The 18801-nt window shown below is 33.8% G+C and overlaps 1 protein-coding gene across 10 annotated transcripts in view; it reads left to right on the plus strand.

Moving 5' to 3' along the window:
- Nucleotides 1–18801, plus strand: part of LOC122397536 (TGF-beta-activated kinase 1 and MAP3K7-binding protein 3) — an 81487-nt gene that overhangs the window by 29224 nt on the left and 33462 nt on the right. For 7 of the 10 annotated variants that reach the window (XR_006259116.1, XR_006259115.1, XR_006259117.1 and 4 more), the window contains one exon: nucleotides 8250–8739. Coding sequence is in view for 2 of the 10 variants with exons in the window: in XM_043396767.1 (XP_043252702.1) it covers nucleotides 8250–8739 (490 nt within the window). In the remaining 8 variants the exon portion in view is untranslated. Of the gene's footprint in view, nucleotides 1–8115; nucleotides 8740–18801 lie in introns of all 10 variants that reach the window. The other 3 variants (XR_006259119.1, XR_006259120.1, XR_006259121.1) reach the window with 1 other exon arrangement.

Below are 18801 nucleotides of genomic sequence, written 5' to 3' on the forward strand. Positions count from 1 at the left end.
CAATGGGGATTTCCCCGGGGTTCTCAAATGGACCACTAACTAATAGTTTATCAAATACTTGCAATTAAAGATTCACCATTTCATAAATACAATTCTATTCAAGATGGCCACGTCTAACGATCTACTTTACCGACGAGTCAGAATCGTCCACAGCGAGCCCAGGTTCAAATCCAGGGCAAATGAGAATAATTTCTTCTTTCTTTTCTATTTTTTATCAACTTTGTTTACATATAAAGACTAGTAATGGATTTTAAATAAATTATAAATAAAATGAAAATGAAAAATTTAGTCCCTGGTCTACAATTCTCAATGGGGATTTCCCCGGGGTTCTCAATTGGACCACTAACTAATAGTTTATCAAGTACTTGCAATTAAAGATTCACCATTTCATAAATACAATTCTATTCAAGATGGCCACGTCTAACGATCTACTTTACCGACGAGTCAGAATCGTCCACAGCGAGCCCAGGTTCAAATCCAGGGCAAATGAGAATAATTTCTTCTTTCTTTTCTATTTTTTATCAACTTTGTTTACATATAAAGACTAGTAATGGATTTTAAATAAATTATAAATAAAATGAAAATGAAAAATTTAGTCCCTGGTCTACAATTCTCAATGGGGATTTCCCCGGGGTTCTCAAATGGACCACTAACTAATAGTTTATCAAATACTTGCAATTAAAGATTCACCATTTCATAAATACAATTCTATTCAAGATGGCCGCATCTAACGATCTACTTTACCGACGAGTCAGAATCGTCCACAGCGAGCTCAGGTTCAAATCCACGGCAAATGAGAATAATTTCTTCTTTCTTTTCTATTTTTTATCAACTTTTTTTACATACAAAGACTAGTAATGGATTTTAAATAAATTATGAATAAAATGAAAATGAAAAATTTAGTCCCTAGTCTACAATTCTCAATGGGGATTTCCCCGGGGTTCTCAAATGGACCAATAACTAATAGTTTATCAAATACTTGCAATTAAAGATTCACCATTTCATAAATACAATTCTATTCAAGATGGCCGCATCTAACGATCTACTTTACCGACGAGTCAGAATCGTCCACAGCGAGCTCAGGTTCAAATCCACGGCAAATGAGAATAATTTCTTCTTTCTTTTCTATTTTTTATCAACTTTTTTTACATACAAAGACTAGTAATGGATTTTAAATAAATTATAAATAAAATGAAAATGAAAAATTTAGTCCCTAGTCTACAATTCTCAATGGGGATTTCCCCGGGGTTCTCAATTGGACCACTAACTAATAGTTTATCAAATACTTGCAATTAAAGATTCACCATTTCATAAATACAATTCTATTCAAGATGGCCACGTCTAACGATCTACTTTACCGACGAGTCAGAATCGTCCACAGCGAGCCCAGGTTCAAATCCAGGGCAAATGAGAATAATTTATTCTTTCTTTTCTATTTTTTATCAACTTTTTTTACATACAAAGACTAGTAATGGATTTTAAATAAATTATGAATAAAATGAAAATGAAAAATTTAGTCCCTGGTCTACAATTCTCAATGGGGATTTCCCCGGGGTTCTCAAATGGACCACTAACTAATAGTTTATCAAATACTTGCAATTAAAGATTCACCATTTCATAAATACAATTCTATTCAAGATGGCCGCATCTAACGATCCTCTTTACCGACGAGTCAGAATCGTCCACAGCGAGCTCAGGTTCAAATCCACGGCAAATGAGAATAATTTCTTCTTTCTTTTCTATTTTTTATCAACTTTTTTTACATACAAAGACTAGTAATGGATTTTAAATAAATTATAAATAAAATGAAAATGAAAAATTTAGTCCCTAGTCTACAATTCTCAATGGGGACTTCCCCGGGGTTCTCAAATGGACCACTAACTAATAGTTTATCAAATACTTGCAATTAAAGATTCACCATTTCATAAATACAATTCTATTCAAGATGGCCGCATCTAACGATCCTCTTTACCGACGAGTCAGAATCGTCCACAGCGAGCTCAGGTTCAAATCCACGGCAAATGAGAATAATTTCTTCTTTCTTTTCTATTTTTTATCAACTTTTTTTACATACAAAGACTAGTAATGGATTTTAAATAAATTATAAATAAAATGAAAATGAAAAATTTAGTCCCTAGTCTACAATTCTCAATGGGGATTTCCCCGCGGTTCTCAAATGGACCACTAACTAATAGTTTATCAAATACTTGCAATTAAAGATTCACCATTTCATAAATACAATTCTATTCAAGATGGCCGCATCTAACGATCTACTTTACCGACGAGTCAGAATCGTCCACAGTGAGCCCAGGTTCAAATCCAGGACAAATGAGAATAATTTCTTCTTTCTTTTCTATTTTTTATCAACTTTGTTTACATACAAAGACTAATAATGTTAGTAAATATAATTCCAGCTTTGCTACTACACAAATTATTTAGTTTTAACTCAGCATACTACTTATCACATACAAAAATGTCCACTTTCTCCCGGATTAATAAGAAAAATGTATTCTAACATTCTACAAAAAATCGTTAAAATCAAAGGGGTACAGTTTGGAGTCCCTTTATTAGGCTCATGTATTGTATGAAGAAAGAAAGATGGAACCTGTAAGGAGTAGTTGATCGTATTGGGTCAGACATTTAAATCAGCCTTCCTAATCGTTATTATTAGACTGCGGATGTTTATGCATTTATGGGAAATTTAGATTGTCAAAAAACTATAGAATGCATTTAATATGCAAAAATATTCAAAAATATTTTTTGTTATAAAAGTATAACAAAAACTCATGCAAGATAAGAATTATTGCATTTAGGGGTTGAAAGAACCCTCTACGAAGCTCTTATTTTATTAATTTTGTTAATAAATATATGAATTTGCATTAAAATACGCAGTCTAGTTATTATTCACGAACAATTACACGACTCTATCCACATAGTTCTCAACGTGAAACTGGTCTTCCTTCTTCCTTATAATGCAATGATTCACGGTCAAAATAGGTCACATAGCGATTTTAGAATTATGTCATATTTAGGGTGTCCCAGTTATCTTGGCAATTTTAAATAATTTTATTGTTCTTAACGATACGAATCAGTAATTCAGGAATATAGTGTTTGCATCAAAGGGGAAAATATGGTAAGTGAAAGTTTGTCCCCAAGATTATCGTTTTCAAGATTTCAAAGCCATGCTCAACAATTTTGAGAAAATGGTACTTATGTAAAACGCGTTGTAAAATTTCGGTGAAACATTATATTTAAGATTTATATTCTAGTCTCAAGATCTGATTAGATTTTGAACAAAATTGGTGCATTGACAATTATGGATTTTGTACCTTTTTGGTGTTGCTAATATATCTATACGGGGCGTTCGACTATCCCGGGGAAAAATTTTAATGGGAGATCCTAGAGGCCAAAATAAGACGAAAATCAAGAATATCAATTTGTTGACTGAGGCTTCGTTAAAAAGTTATTAACAATTAAATTAAAAAATTTCAAACCCTTCTGAAAAAATTATTTTCTATTGCAGGGGGGAATTACAATCATTTTTGGTCGATAGACATACCCTCGAAATCTTAACCATTTTCGAGAAAAAAATTCGAGAAAATATGAAATTTTTCGATAAAATTGAAAAATTTCAAATCGTTCTAGAAAAAATATTTTCAATTGCAGGGGTGAATTACAATCATTTTTGGTCGATAGACATACCCTCGAAATCTTAACCATTTTCGAGAAAAAAATTCGAGAAGGTATGAAATTTTTCGATAAAATTGAAAAATTTCAAATCGTTCTAGAAAAAATATTTTCAATTGCAGGGGTGAATTACAATCATTTTTGGTCGATAGACATACCCTCGAAATCTTAACCATTTTCGAGAAAAAAATTCGAGAAAATATGAAATTTTTCGATAAAATTGAAAAATTTCAAATCGTTCTAGAAAAAATATTTTCAATTGCAGGGGTGAATTACAATCATTTTTGGTCGATAGACATACCCTCGAAATTTTAACCATTTTCGAGAAAAAAATTCGAGAAGGTATGAAATTTTTCGATAAAATTAGAAAATTTCAAATCGTTCTAGAAAAAATATTTTCAATTGCAGGGGTGAATTACAATCATTTTTGGTCGATAGACATACCCTCGAAATTTTAACCATTTTCGAGAAAAAAATTCGAGAAGGTATGAAATTTTTCGATAAAATTGAAAAATTTCAAATCGTTCTAGAAAAAATATTTTCAATTGCAGGGGTGAATTACAATCATTTTTGGTCGATAGACATACCCTCGAAATTTTAACCATTTTCGAGAAAAAAATTCGAGAAGGTATGAAATTTTTCGATAAAATTGAAAAATTTCAAATCGTTCTAGAAAAAATATTTTCAATTGCAGGGGTGAATTACAATCATTTTTGGTCGATAGACATACCCTCGAAATCCTAACCATTTTCGAGAAAAAAATTCATTACTGAAAATATTATTTCAGGCCCAGAAATGTCACTCGAAAATTTCTTGCGTATCTTTAAATCGTCATAATTTCTGAACGGATTGGAGGATTTTAATGTTTCAAACGGCAAACAACGTGTATTTTGGTGAAGAATACCTGGGAATTCTAAGAATATTGAAAAAGTTGTTCCTTGACACCGTAAAGTTAGAAAAACCCCCACAAAAATGGTCCAATTTTCAAATAGTTATAACCCCTGCAATAGTGAATATATTTCAATGAAACTTTTTTCTGAAGTAGAGCTTATGGGTACCTACAAAAAAGTATTAGACAAGTTTTCTGTTGGGCGTTAAACAAAATTACTAAAAATCAAAAACGAATTTTTAAGGAAAATCGAAAGGGTGCCTTTTCTCGACGAAAGTAAAAAATTTCAAATCATTCTGGAAAAACTATTTTTGGCTGTGGGGGTCAATTACAATCAGTTTTGGTCATTAGGCATAACCCCGAAATCCTACGCATTTTCAAGAAAAAAATTCAGGAAAGTGAACTTTTTCATCGAAATGGAAAAATTTCAAATAATTCTGAAAAAATTATTTTTAGTTGCGAATGTCAATTACAATCATTTTTTGTCATTAGACATACCTTCGAAATCCTTCTCACTTTCGAGAAAAAAATTCGAGAAGGTGTGAAATTTTTCGACAAAATTACAAAATTTCAAATCGTTTTGGAAAAATTATTTTCGCTTGCAGGGGTCAATTACAATCATTTTTCGTGAATACACACACCCCCGAAATTTCACGCATTTTCGAGAAAAAAATTCATTACCGAAAATATAATGTCTGACCATAACAGTCTGTTACCCTGAAAATTGCAAAGTATCAAATCATTCTAAAAAAATTATTTTCGCTTGCAGGGGTCAATTACAATCATTTTTCGTGAATACACACACCCCCGAAATTTTACGCATTTTCGAGAAAAAAATTCATTACCGAAAATATACTGCGTGAAAATGTTACTATAACTTTTTAACGAAGCCTCAATCAACAAATTAGTATCCTTGATTTTCGCTTTATTTTTACCTCTAGAATCTCCCATTAAAATTTTTCCAAGGAGTGGTCGAACACCTTAATTAATAGTAATTAATGAACGTAGTCAAAAATTTGAAAAAATTTAATTTATCTTTTCTTCTTCGTTACATCGATTTACATTATATTAATATACATTTAAAAAAATTTTTTAAACTTTGACTTAAGCCACTTTCATAATTTAAATAATTATTAATGCATATAACGCCCTCTTTGAAACCATGCTACTTTTGTGTACTATAATTTTTCATACAACGCATTATATGTTTTACTGTTTGCAGTATTCTTCTAATAAGTGTGAAAACCTTGTCGAGACAACCATCGAAATTTAAAAGACATTTTATCGCTTATAAAATTAATTTAATTTTTGTTTATCTTTTTATAAAATTTTTTACTACTGCATTTGTAAATTCTTCCCGATTAAAATAACACTAAACATAAAAAATTCCATACATTTATTCCAAGAATACTGTATATTACAATCCTAAAAACAGTATTTGATCGATTTTGACTATGAACCGCTGTATTATACATATTCCATGCCAGATCGAACACTTTTTAGAGCAACATTTTGCATTTGGATGAAACTTGGATGTGTTTCAGCCCTAAATGATATTTAACACTTTACCGACCGGCAGCGGTTGATTAATCGGCTATCGGTCGGTAAGCGTTGGTCGGTAAAGAAGTTTATTAATACGCTATCGGTCGGTAAGTGTTGGCCGGTAAAACAGTCGATTAATAGGCTATCGGTCGGTAATGTGTTAAACGTGTATCGAAGGATTTTTCGAAATTTTGAAAATTGTTGATTGTACAGCTATTTGAACAATGATACAAACATTTGCTCAATAAATTATAACTGTTAAATTGCCCAATAGAATGAGAATGAGCTTGAAGGGAAAAGACTCTCAAATAAATATTAATTTATTTAAAAAAAATTTCTTCAACTTTATATATAATTCTTTTACAGAGATATGCTAGCTTCTAGTAGTTAGAAGACATTTTAAAATCTGAAAAAACTTGAAAATATAGTTATGTATCCTCTTCACAGAATAACTTTTAAAAAAGGTAACAATTTAATATTATCCATATGAGGAGTAATCGAAGTTTATTGAAACGATTAGCGTGATTGCGTTGTACAGTATGGTCCATTAGAAACAAGGTATTTTATTTATTTTAAATAATAAAAAAATCTTGTAAATAGTTTGTCTATGAAAGTGTAGAAAAGATTTGATAACTTCCTAACGACTAAGTTTAGGGCATAAGTACGTTAGTACTTTTATGTAGAGCATAAAAAACTACATCGACTGGCGCAGTGAAAAATGTAGGTTTCCATTTTAAAAAAAAGTTCAGTTGCATATTTCTGATGCACCAGTGCACAAAAGTGCATAAAATTAGTTGCATATACCGCATCGTCTGATACCATTTAACTTTGATTTGTAACATATTTTTCTATTCCCAACCGTTTCGGAGATATAGCCTGTTCCAGTTGCGACACCCTGTATACGACATAGGGGATCAAATAATCCTTTGAAATTCGTTATAAGATATCCAAATTTAAAGCAAATCCAAAACATTGCTCCAAAAAAATATGTTCGATTTAGCGTGCACACGGCAGCTTTGACTTGGGGGCCCAGAACGCTTAATTTTCGTCCATGGGGGACTGTAAATGGGTTAAATGTTTATGCGCTTCGCGAGCACACTTGGACCGCCACTAACGTGGTCGGAATTGGAGTAATCGAGTGCATCGATGGGGAACACCAGTAACGACGAACTGCCTTTAGCGCCCCAACGGAATGGCGGAGAAAGCAGGAACCACATAAAGAAAGATGGCGGGTGTGAATCTTTGCTTCTCGTTCTTGCAACGCATGAAATTCGACCTTACAACAATCGACATACGATTTCGCGTAATTTTCCTATTTTCCTATTTTCTGCGATCATTAGTTGTCTCAGATAGTTTATTCGAGTTGTCAAGCAACTGTTTCGCTCGTTTATTATCGTCAAGTGAGCACAACAATCAGGTAAGAGCGTCCATTACACTTTTATGCGCGAATTTTTTGCATTTCGTATCTTTTATTTAATTTTTTAGTTTGCCTTGAAATTAATGTGACTTCGAGTGAAGGTTATGTGTCAAGTAATTCTTCATTACAGAATATATAATAATAGATCATCCAAAATTGTTAAAATACTTTATTTATTATTTATTATAATGAATCTTGTAATAAAGAAACAAACACTCTTATTATCGATTATGAAAGAGAAACTTAAATCTACGAATATTCCTCGACATGTGCTTTCCACATTTTTGCACACAGCGCCCCCTGTTTATAAAAACTGGTAAATTCTAAAACACCAAAGAAAAGATGAATTTGAAGTCATATTTCTAACAAAAATTACTCATGTTATAAATATTTTAAACAGTATTAAGAAATATAACAATCCGAATGAAGTGTTACACGTAGATGAATCGCTAAAGGAAGTTTGTCGTTACTATCGTCGCCATCGATGCACTCAGTTATGACCGCAACGTCAGATATTGGCCATACTCGGGTGGTACGACTGGTCCGCAAAAGGTTAACGCAGCTTGCATCGATCCCTTAGGAAACCACCCAGGCCCGTCTAGTCCAACCGAAACAACGAGTGTCAGAAGATATTCCTCGATAAAGTTAACCAAACAATCGTTAGCAAATCGGGGAGCGGAAATTGGCTGACTCGGGTGAATGTGTGCGTTGCAGAACAGTCACGACCGGGAGACATGCGCGAGAAGCCTGCGCGCCACCCAAGATTCACGACCGTCTCCGGGTGCGTTCCCGCCAGCCGCGCTCTGCGGTGTACCTCAGCACCAGCAACAACAACAACACGCGCAACAGCAACGGATGAGTTTAGCCACGCAGCAACGTTGCTGCGCCATGAGCCAAGCGCAACGAATCACCTGTACGAGCAGTAACGCTCGACCACACAGGCCAGCCTCGCTGGACATCGGCGCGTCAAGGCGCTGCCCACTCAGCTGTACACGCGCAGCCGCGATATCGACATCGTCACCGATCGCGGTTAACCCTCTCACCCCCTCCTCAGCGCCGGCTGCGTGCGCCGCGAGAGGTTTCTTCGAGGATTGCACGGGACCAGCCGACGCGAACTGCACCAACCACGTACAGAACACGGGAAACGAGCCAGCTGGATTCGAACTGAACGTGAACGTTGCCTGCAGTCCTGCTAGCAATCGCGGTACTCATCCACAGTAGCCAGCAACACTAATCTCTAATACAGTCCACTTGATCAAACGCAATAGTATTTTTGGTATATTCCTAGCAAACGGCCTAGCAAATCGTTCACCGATCTGGATGAGTTATACGTCATTCGATTCGTCTAATTCAATACATTATTGATATGCATTTCATTATCTGCGGAAATTCGTTATTTTTTTTATAAACTTGTCGTAAAGTTACGGTAAAAAAGTAAGGTTAAGTATATTTTGACAAGTCCACAGGTGGAAACAAGCGACTGTCGTTACTCTGATCAAAATGCTAGGTAGTCAAATGCTAATTTGTTAAACATTTATCGAATGAAATTTCTACTATTTCTGCTAATATTTCATTGAATAAATCACCATTTTTCTATTAGGTACATTTACTAAATACATAATGGCTCAGGCATTCGATGAAGTTACTCTTCTTAAAAATATAAAATATCGATAGTATTATATGTTATAAAAAAGATTAAAAAATGTGTAGCATGCCTCCGAGTGGTTTCAATTTAATTCGTGTAAGCATCGGTAATGGGATCCTCAAAACTGACGCTGTGATTAATTTTCAAGCGACCTCTGTGATATTTTCTATGACAAAATGTTGATTCATCGATCTCGACAATCTACTCTACTCTTCCAATTGCTGGGCAGTATTTTTATTTAATTTTAGTTATATAATAATACGACATTGCTCATAATTATATGTTAGTATATATGTTAATTTTAAAACATCTATAGCTGAGTTTGTTTTTAGAAAACCACGTTCTTTGCTTCGCAAATATCTTTATATTACAATGTCTTTTACGTTTAGTTTAATCGACAGATCCTGGAATAGTTATCCTGCATTGCCAATTTTCATAACATTTCCACGTTGCAGATAGTACAAGAAACAGAAGAAAAGCAGAAATTGTTTCGGTAATCATTTGTTTCAACTGTCATTTCTGATTTTCTTCTGTTTCTTGTACTTTGCGAATTTTGTTCAACCGTGCTATAAAAATGACCGAATTAGTAGTTCCAGAAGCGTGGACCTTATTTAAATTGCACGAATTTTGTAAAAATAAAGAAGCTTTATTAAAATTTTTGCAAGATAAAAAGTTGATTGCCAAAAATCTAAACACTAGATTGCCCAAGGAAGTCATTTTGACTGCTTTTTAATTTCAATTAGAAAAACAATTATGTATATAATGACACAATTTCTTAGAATTTTGTGACTTTTTGCAAAACATATAAATGCGTTTATTAATAATTGTAGTTACCTCCCCCCTCCTTCATTTCCGGTATATATACAGGGTGTCCCGTAAATAGTGTAAGAAACGGAAATGGGGGGTAGGTGAGACAATTCTAAGCTACAATTTCCTTTGCAAAAATGTCGGATGGGGCTTCGTTTTTGAATTATTAACGAAAAACACTTATATCGCCCAAAAGCAGTCATTTTGACTGCTTGGGAAATTTTAAATAATCAAATGACTTATTATTGAATTGAGTAAATTTCTTATATGACCAGTTCGACTCTGTTTTGAAATAACAGTTTTCATTTTTTTTCGATTACCAACACATGATAACATACAAGTACATGATAAATTGTCGATTTGGGGGTACCTAACCCAGACCTAACCCAGACCTAACCCAGATCTAATCCAGACATAACCCAAACCTAACCCAGACCTAACCCAGACTCTAGATCTGGGTTAGGTCTGGATTAGATCTGAGTTAGATCTGAGTTAGGTCTGGATTAGATCTGAGTTAGCTCTGGGTTAGGTCTGGGTTAGGTCTGGATTAGATCTGAGTTAGCTCTGGGTTAGGTCTGGATTAGATCTGAATTAGATCTGAGTTAGGTCTGGGTTAGGTCTGGATTAGATCTGAGTTAGCTCTGGGTTAGGTCTGGATTAGATCTGGGTTAGGTCTGGTTTAGGTCTGGGTTAGGTCTGGATTAGTTAATAATCCAAATTATCTTAACCCTTTGCACTCCTATGTCGAGTGTGATTCGACATCAATTTTGATCTCAGGAGCACCTTCGTCAAGTCTCACTCGATATTCTTTCAAGTCCAAACCAAACAGATATGATACACTTGGAAATTACAAAATACAACAACAGTGTGAATGAGACCTAACCCAGATCTAATCCAGACCTAACCCAGATCTAATCCAGATCTAATCCAGACCTAACCCAGATCTAATCCAGACCTAACCCAGACCTAACTCAGATCTAATCCAGACCTAACCCAGACCTAACTCAGATCTAACTCAGATCTAATCCAGACCTAACCCAGACCTAACTCAGATCTAATCCAGACCTAACCCAGACCTAACTCAGATCTAACTCAGATCTAATCCAGACCTAACTCAGATCTAATCCAAACCTAACCCAGACCTAACTCAGATCTAACTCAGATCTAATCCAGACCTAACCCAGATCTAATCCAGACCTAACCCAGATCTAATCCAGACCTAATCCAGATCTAATCCAGACCTAACTCAGATCTAATCCAGACCTAACCCAGACCTAACCCAGACCTAACCCAGATCTAATCCAGACCTAACCCAGATCTAATCCAGATCTAATCCAGATCTAATCCAGACCTAACCCAGATCTAATCCAGACCTAATCCAGACCTAACCCAGACCTAACCCAGACCTATTGATAAATTGCAGTTTCTCAATAAGCTAAAGTAGTACTTGTTATTCGAATCTTTATGCAGTGATACTTGTTCTAACAAGTTGTTTATTTTATTTCTGCGCCGTAAATTCATAATATTATAACATAATATTAAAAATTAATTTTAAACAAATTTTTTTACACATTAGTTAGTCTTTCACAACGCAGTAATTTTGACTGCTTTTGGGCAATATAGGTATATACTAAGTTTCAGTCTTTCTAGCGTTAATTGTCCACAGTGTGGAAACGTAATGAAATTAGACAATGAAAATTGGCGTTGTAGAAAAACAATTGCAGCATCTCTTAGTGCTTGCAAACGAAAGCGAACTTGTGATGTAAAAATATGTGTAAAACGTGGAACGTGGTTTTCAAAAACAAAGCTTTCTTATGAAATGGTATTAAAATTAACTTACACGTTAGTCCATAATTTTGATCAATATCAGATTGTACGAGAATTACAATTGAATAAAAATACTGTTTCTCGATGGAATTATTTTGTAAAACAAGTTATGACTGATTGGCTACAACATTCGTGTGAAGTACTTGGCGGACCAGGCAAAATAGTAGATATAGACGAATCTAAGTTCGGACGAAGAAAATATCACAGAGGTCATCGTGTAGAGGGACAATGGGTTTTTGGAGGAATAGAAAGAGGAAGTGGAAAAATATTCCTGGTGCCTGTTGAAAGTAGGGGCACAGAGTCCCTGCTTTCAATAATTAAACAATGGGTGTTGCCTGGCACAACAATTATTTCAGATTGTTGGAAAGCCTATAACATCTTAGAGAAAGAGGGGTACAAACATCTTACCGTAAATCACAGCTTACATTTCAAAGACCCAGAAACAGGCGCTCATACAAATACGATAGAAACTACGTGGAGGCATAGTAAACACTTTTTGCCTGAATATTGTCGGCTAGTATTTGTAATTTTGCACGTTTTTTAATATTTTCTGTAACATATAATACCACAAAATTTTCTATTTTTAGCAAAAAAGATAATTTCATTGGGTATTTAAGCCACTACGTATTTTACAAATTTTCCAAGCAAGGAAAGGATGATTTATTTAACCAGCTATTAAAAGAAATTGCAGAAATTTCATTTGATTCTACAGATAACCAAAATATACCAGACCTAGATGATAATGAAATTTAATAATAAAAAAAAGTTAATCCAACGCGCTGCATACAATAGTAATTTATTATATTCTCTACCCGTAAACACTGTTTGGGGGGGGACAACATTTTTTGCTCTTGCTGCGTACACTGTCTACCTACAAGTACTGTCTGAGTTGACATGAACATAGCAACGATAGTCACTTGTTTCTATCTGTGAACCTGTCAAAAAATGTACCTAACCTTACTTTTTTACTGTAACCTTACGACAAGTTTATAAAAAAATAACGAATTTCCGCAGATAATGAAATGCATATCAATAATGTATTGAATTAGACGAATCGAATGACGTATAACTCACCCCGATCGGTGAACGGGCCGTATGCTAGGAATGTTCCAAATTATGTATTTTATCTTCGTCAATTTGAGAATATCGGACGGCACGATTTATGAGATGACCTAATAACAAGTGTTAGCAAAGAATGACAAAGGAAAAAGGTTTCCAGTCTCCTGTAACCAACACGGTACTCTACATCGAGTGTTTTTCCTACATTTTTCTAGAAACGACGCGACAGTCAATTTTTTAAATGAAACGTTTTGTTATGCCCTGTGGGAACGTGCATCGAGACGAATTCATCCATGTTCTACACGATTATCTGAAAAGTCATACAATGGCTGATACGAAAAAAATATTATAAATATTATAAGTCGTAAACAACAAAAGATATAAAAAATTAGTTGAAATTGAAGTTATAGCGTTTTTCGAGGCGTATAAAGCTGCGTGTGAATTTTTTTTTGAAAAAATCATTGTTTTTCTGCAAAATTGAATTCCCCCTTCCTCATATTTTTCGAAAAACTTTTTTTCTAATCGATAAATGTTACTATTTATGGTGAATTCAGCGATGTATTTTAATATGTCGGAGTTAAACTCTCGTTATGTGACATGATGGGAGCTTGGGGAACAGGCAGATAATGAAATGAGACAGTAATAATGTCCGAAACAAATTTACTGTTGGTACAAAGTATAGCTTATCGTCTAACTTAGCGCGGTACAGTTCCCAAGAGAGACTCTGGCCCCTGAGCTCGGGAACCAACCACTCTTCACCTTGGTTCCCGTGCTCCAATCGCCCCACTCATGGACTCTGTATAGCGCTGCTCGATCGCGCTTGCGCTCATAACCGATCTAAGGACTCCACAAATATATAATTATTTATATAGATATAAGAGATAAGTTATTGTTAGATTTTAATGAATTTATTTTAGAACAATATAATACAAACTACGCGTACAAAACGCGTTTCAAAATCGCGCGCGGTACAAAATCTAGTTCTTCCCGAAACAGTGTGTTACTTCCTCGGACGCTACGACGAGAAAGGCGGGGAATCCCGAACTCTCCCGAACAGCCGCGAATCAACTGGAGAAAAGACACTCGTCCCGAGGCGGCGCCTTCGGGAAATGCGCGTGCGCAATGACCCAGTGATTAGCGCGCCAAAATTCAACAGTTATTTTATATTTCGGATTTTACTCTTTCGATGTTTCGTGATATTGAAAGAGGATTCATAGTCCACGATAATGATATTCGAAAATTAGAAGCAAAAGAAAACATTGATTTGCCAACATTTTCAGCAGGAAAGTCGTGGATATTTAAATTTAAAAAGCTGCATGGAACAGTGTCACGTAAAATAACAAAATATTGTAACATACCGAGAACGTGAAAATTCTCAAGAAATAGATACAGTTATCGATCATTTTATTGAACGTGTGAAACTCAAAATTAATACTTATGGTGCAAAAAATGTATTTCATTCGAAACTTTATTCAATTCGCCAAATGTTCGTGTTTCTGCAACCGAAAATAATTTTTTCTGAACGATTTGAAATTTTTGAATTTTGTCGAAAAATTTCACTCATTCTCGAATTTTTTTTCTCGAAAGTGGAGAGGATTTCGGGGGTATGTCTATTCACCAAAAATACTTGTAATTGACCCCTGTAACTTAATATAATTTTTTTAGTATGATTTGAAATTTTTTAATTTAGTCTAAAAATTTTAGTACCTTCTCGAATTTTTTTCTCGAAAGTGGGTAGGAGTTCAAGTGTATGTCTAATGACCAAAAATGATTGTAACTGACCCCCGCAACCGAAAATAATTTTTCCAGAACTATTTGAAATTTTTTAATTTTGTCGAAAAATTTCACTCATTCTCGAATTTTTTTCTCGAAAGTGGAGAGGATTTCGGGGGTATGTCTATTCGCCAAAAATACTCGTAATTTACCCCTGTAACTTAATATAATTTTTTTAGTATGATTTGAAATTTTTTAATTTAGTCTAAAAATTTCAGTACCTTCTCGAATTTTTTTTTAGAAAACGGGTTAGATTTCGGGGGTATGTCTATTCACCAAAAATTATTGTAATCGACCCTTGCAACTGAAAATAATTTTTTTTGAACGATTTGAAATTTTTGAATTTAATTTGTTAATAACTTTTTAACGAAGCCTCCATCAACAAATTGGTATTCTTTATTTTCGTCCTATTTTTACTTCTAGAATCTCTTATTAAAAATTAAAGTTAGAATACGCGAAGTATGTATAGGTGTTGATTTGATGAACACAGTATGGATGAATGAGATTATAAACTATCAAAAAATATTATTCTATATTTTCAGGTTATTTTTGTGTGTACATTAACACCTTTTCAATTGTACTACTGGATCGGAAATATTGCGTATATTGTAGAATTTCTACAAAATAAATGAATTTCATCGTATGATGACGAAATTGATCTTACAATTATGCAAATGACATGTAAAACGAACGGAGATATGGCACTTATCAAAGATCGTATCAACGTCGCAAGTATAGGTCGAACAACAGTCAATGCAAATAGATAACAATATTTTTAAAATGCGAACGAAATAATTAAAATAATTATATATTATAATACATCGCTGAATTCACTATAAATAGACTCTTTTATCGATTAGAAAGAGCGAAAGTTTTTCGGAAAAATAGGGGTAGAGGGAATTCAATTTTGCAAAAAAAATTGATTTTTTCATAAAAATTTATACGCAGCTTTATAGGCTTCAAAAAACGGTATAACTTTTATTTCAACTATTTTTTAACACTTTACCGACCGGTAGCGGTTGATTAATCGGCTATCGGTCGGTAAACGTCGACCGATAAAACAGTTGATGAATAGGCTATCGGTCGGTAAGCGTTGGCCGGTAAAACAGTCGATTAATAGGCTATAGGTCGGTAAAGTGTTAATATCTTTTGTTGTTTACGACTTATAAGCACGTATATACTTAGAAAGGGTGGTTGGGATAAAAGGGTTGATATCTCCCTCAAAGTGCAAAACGAATTACATCTTTCTTCTCAGATAGGTCTAATAAATATTTACGCCAAGTTTCATCAAAATCGGAGTATATCAATTCGCGATGTTCCCTTGTTAGTACAAAGATATAAACAATTTGAAAAACAGAATAAAACAACAACGTGCATTGGATACCTAGCGTAATATTAACACTTTACCGACCGGTAGCGGTTGATTAATCGGCTATCGGTCGGTAAGCGTTGGTCGGTAAAGAAGTTGATTAATACGCTATCGGTCGGTAAGTGTTGGCCGGTAAAAAAGTCGATTAATAGGCTATCGGTCGGTAATGTGTTAAGATGCAGTCGACAATTCCAAAAATTATTTTAATTAACACGTTGATTACGTTAACAAAGTGTTTCAATGCCCAAATCTAGAGGTTAAGTAGATGAAGCAATAAGGTCTGCATGACGTATCAATTTGTCAACAAATTGGTCATTAGAGAATTATTCAGTTACATAACTAAACTGCGTCCTTCCGAAGGAAAGAAATTGTCAATTCTCGTGGAACACTACGAGGTAGCATTTCTACTTGTTAGCAAGATCATACATGAAATATTAAATGACGTTCCTAAACTTAATCATTAGAACATAAAATTGACTATAATTCAGGAACTAAGCAAAGTAAATCATACCTTTGTATGAACTTTTTTTTATTTTTCGGTGTTAAATTTATCCATAAAGCTTTACTTATTAAAATACTTGCAAGTTTGTACAAATTTGTGTATTTTATAAAGCGGTTCTCAATTTAAAAAGAAGATCTATTGGCAAATCGTGTGAAATAGTGTTACATAAAAGGTCAGGATCATGTTTCATCAGATGCTGCATATTAATGAAGTAGAAAGTACTCTGAGCCAATACTTAACACTTTACCGACCGGTAGCGGTTGATTAATCGGCTATCGGTCGGTAAGCGGTGGTCGGTAAAGAAGTTGATTAATACGCTATCGGTCGGTAAGTGTTGGCCGGTAAAAAAGTCGATTAATAGGCTATCGGTCGGTAATGTGTTAACAGGGACAACTCAAAATATAATTCTTCGAGCTACACTGTGCAATGTGCATTAACACGTTGACTGCCAGTCCAAAATCCTAAAATTGTCTACGAGACCAAAACTTCGATTTTAGACAATCGTAAATTACACAACTTAAAAGTTGTCACAGTTACTTTCGTAACCTCGTTAAAATTTACGAAGCCTATTAAAATTTATTTTCTTTAACATCTTAACTTGAGAATTAATTGTTCTAGTTTCACTGTTAAAAGTTCTGTCACTCACGTATGGATGGCATATATTTCTGTTTGCTTAACGACACAACTATGTAAATTCAATTTTAAAATATCAGGTGGAAAAAACAGTGGAGGAGCTTTCATCAGATTGAAATTCGTGAATGTCGCTGACGACTGATAACAGTAGGGTGGATCTTACTTAGCATTGGTAAAACTTTTTTTGGGACGAAGCCTGTTAGAATTATAGTTAGAAAAAATAACCTATGCAAAATCTGAAATTGATCGAAGAACGGGAAGATGGGCCACCATCGAATTTAAAAATTTCATAATTTTTCATCATTATAGACTATTGCTGATACATTTCTATACCATTTTGAAATTTTCAAAAATTCAGTTTCAGCATCTTTTACGTAATGAAGTAGACTTTTGTTTAATGTCGGTTTTTCATTTTTCCAACATCGCTCCCCCATTTCTAAAAATCTGAAAAAATTATAGATTAATAATCATAACAAGACACTAACGCTGTAAAAATATAAACGTGGTCATTTAATAATTTCTATTAAAAAAAAATATTTTTATAATTTTCGAATTTTTTAAAAATCCATTTCGCGGTGAAAAATTCTGAAAAAATTCACAAACACGTACGCCGTGGAGCAAAATACCACCAATTTTTTTCTAAATCTTTGATACGATACAACAAAAGATATACAGCTTAAAGTGAAAATTACGTTACGCCCTGTAACTACCCTCTCAGTAAGGGTACGGGGTTGATATTTGACACAAATGGTTTTCTTTGAATGGTCTATTAACTGATATGTTCACTGATCAGTTTGGCTCAAGGGCACTTTTGACCATCTTATACGGCTACACCCTTTGCAACTATTTATGATATTTAACACCAGAATCATTAACGTTAGCCTTTTTTTTATAGTAAAGTTGTAGAGGATGTTATATTGCGAATGGTGAAGGCAATGAACAACGAAGTCATAGATAATTCTTTCAAATGGTTAAAAATTATTCCTTAAGGTATAAAAAATGATATTAACACTTTACCGACCGGTAGCGGTTGATTAATCGGCTATCGGTCGGTAAGCGTTGGTCGGTAAAGAAGTTGATTAATACGCTATCGGTCGGTAAGCGTTGGTCGGTAAAAAAGTCGATTAATAGGCTATCGGTCGGTAATGTGTTAACACGGATCTAGATTATTTCCTTTTCGAAGAAACAAAAAGATACGACATGTACATATTTACTATACCAATGAAACTTTTAAGAAAAGGTCCTAACGTGGAAATATGTTGAGAAATATAAATGTGAGTTTAACAATTACAAATTATCAATGATACTGCTGTATGTGGGGTTGTGCTGGTGGAAGAATATATAAATATGATAAAAAAATGAAAATAGTATATATTACAAATTATATCAGAATATAAAAAACAATTTTCAATGTAACGAAAGATAGTTTAATGAATGATATGTACCTCCCATTCGATAGAATTTATTAAAAGCGTATTTTAACATAATAAAAATATTTTCATTTTTCACTCCTCTAGATTCCATGTTCCTATTCCTTAATTATTTTTAAAATGCATTTTTCTACGATATTATGTATTCTAATATATAAAAGTAACATCCTTTAAATGAAAGTACATATGTAAAAAATTTCTTTAATAAAAGTTGTACTATT

Source organism: Colletes gigas, unplaced genomic scaffold (assembly GCF_013123115.1).
Source record: "Colletes gigas isolate AHSC1104 unplaced genomic scaffold, ASM1312311v1 Colletes_gigas_Sc00009, whole genome shotgun sequence".
NCBI classification, from domain to species: domain Eukaryota; kingdom Metazoa; phylum Arthropoda; class Insecta; order Hymenoptera; family Colletidae; genus Colletes; species Colletes gigas.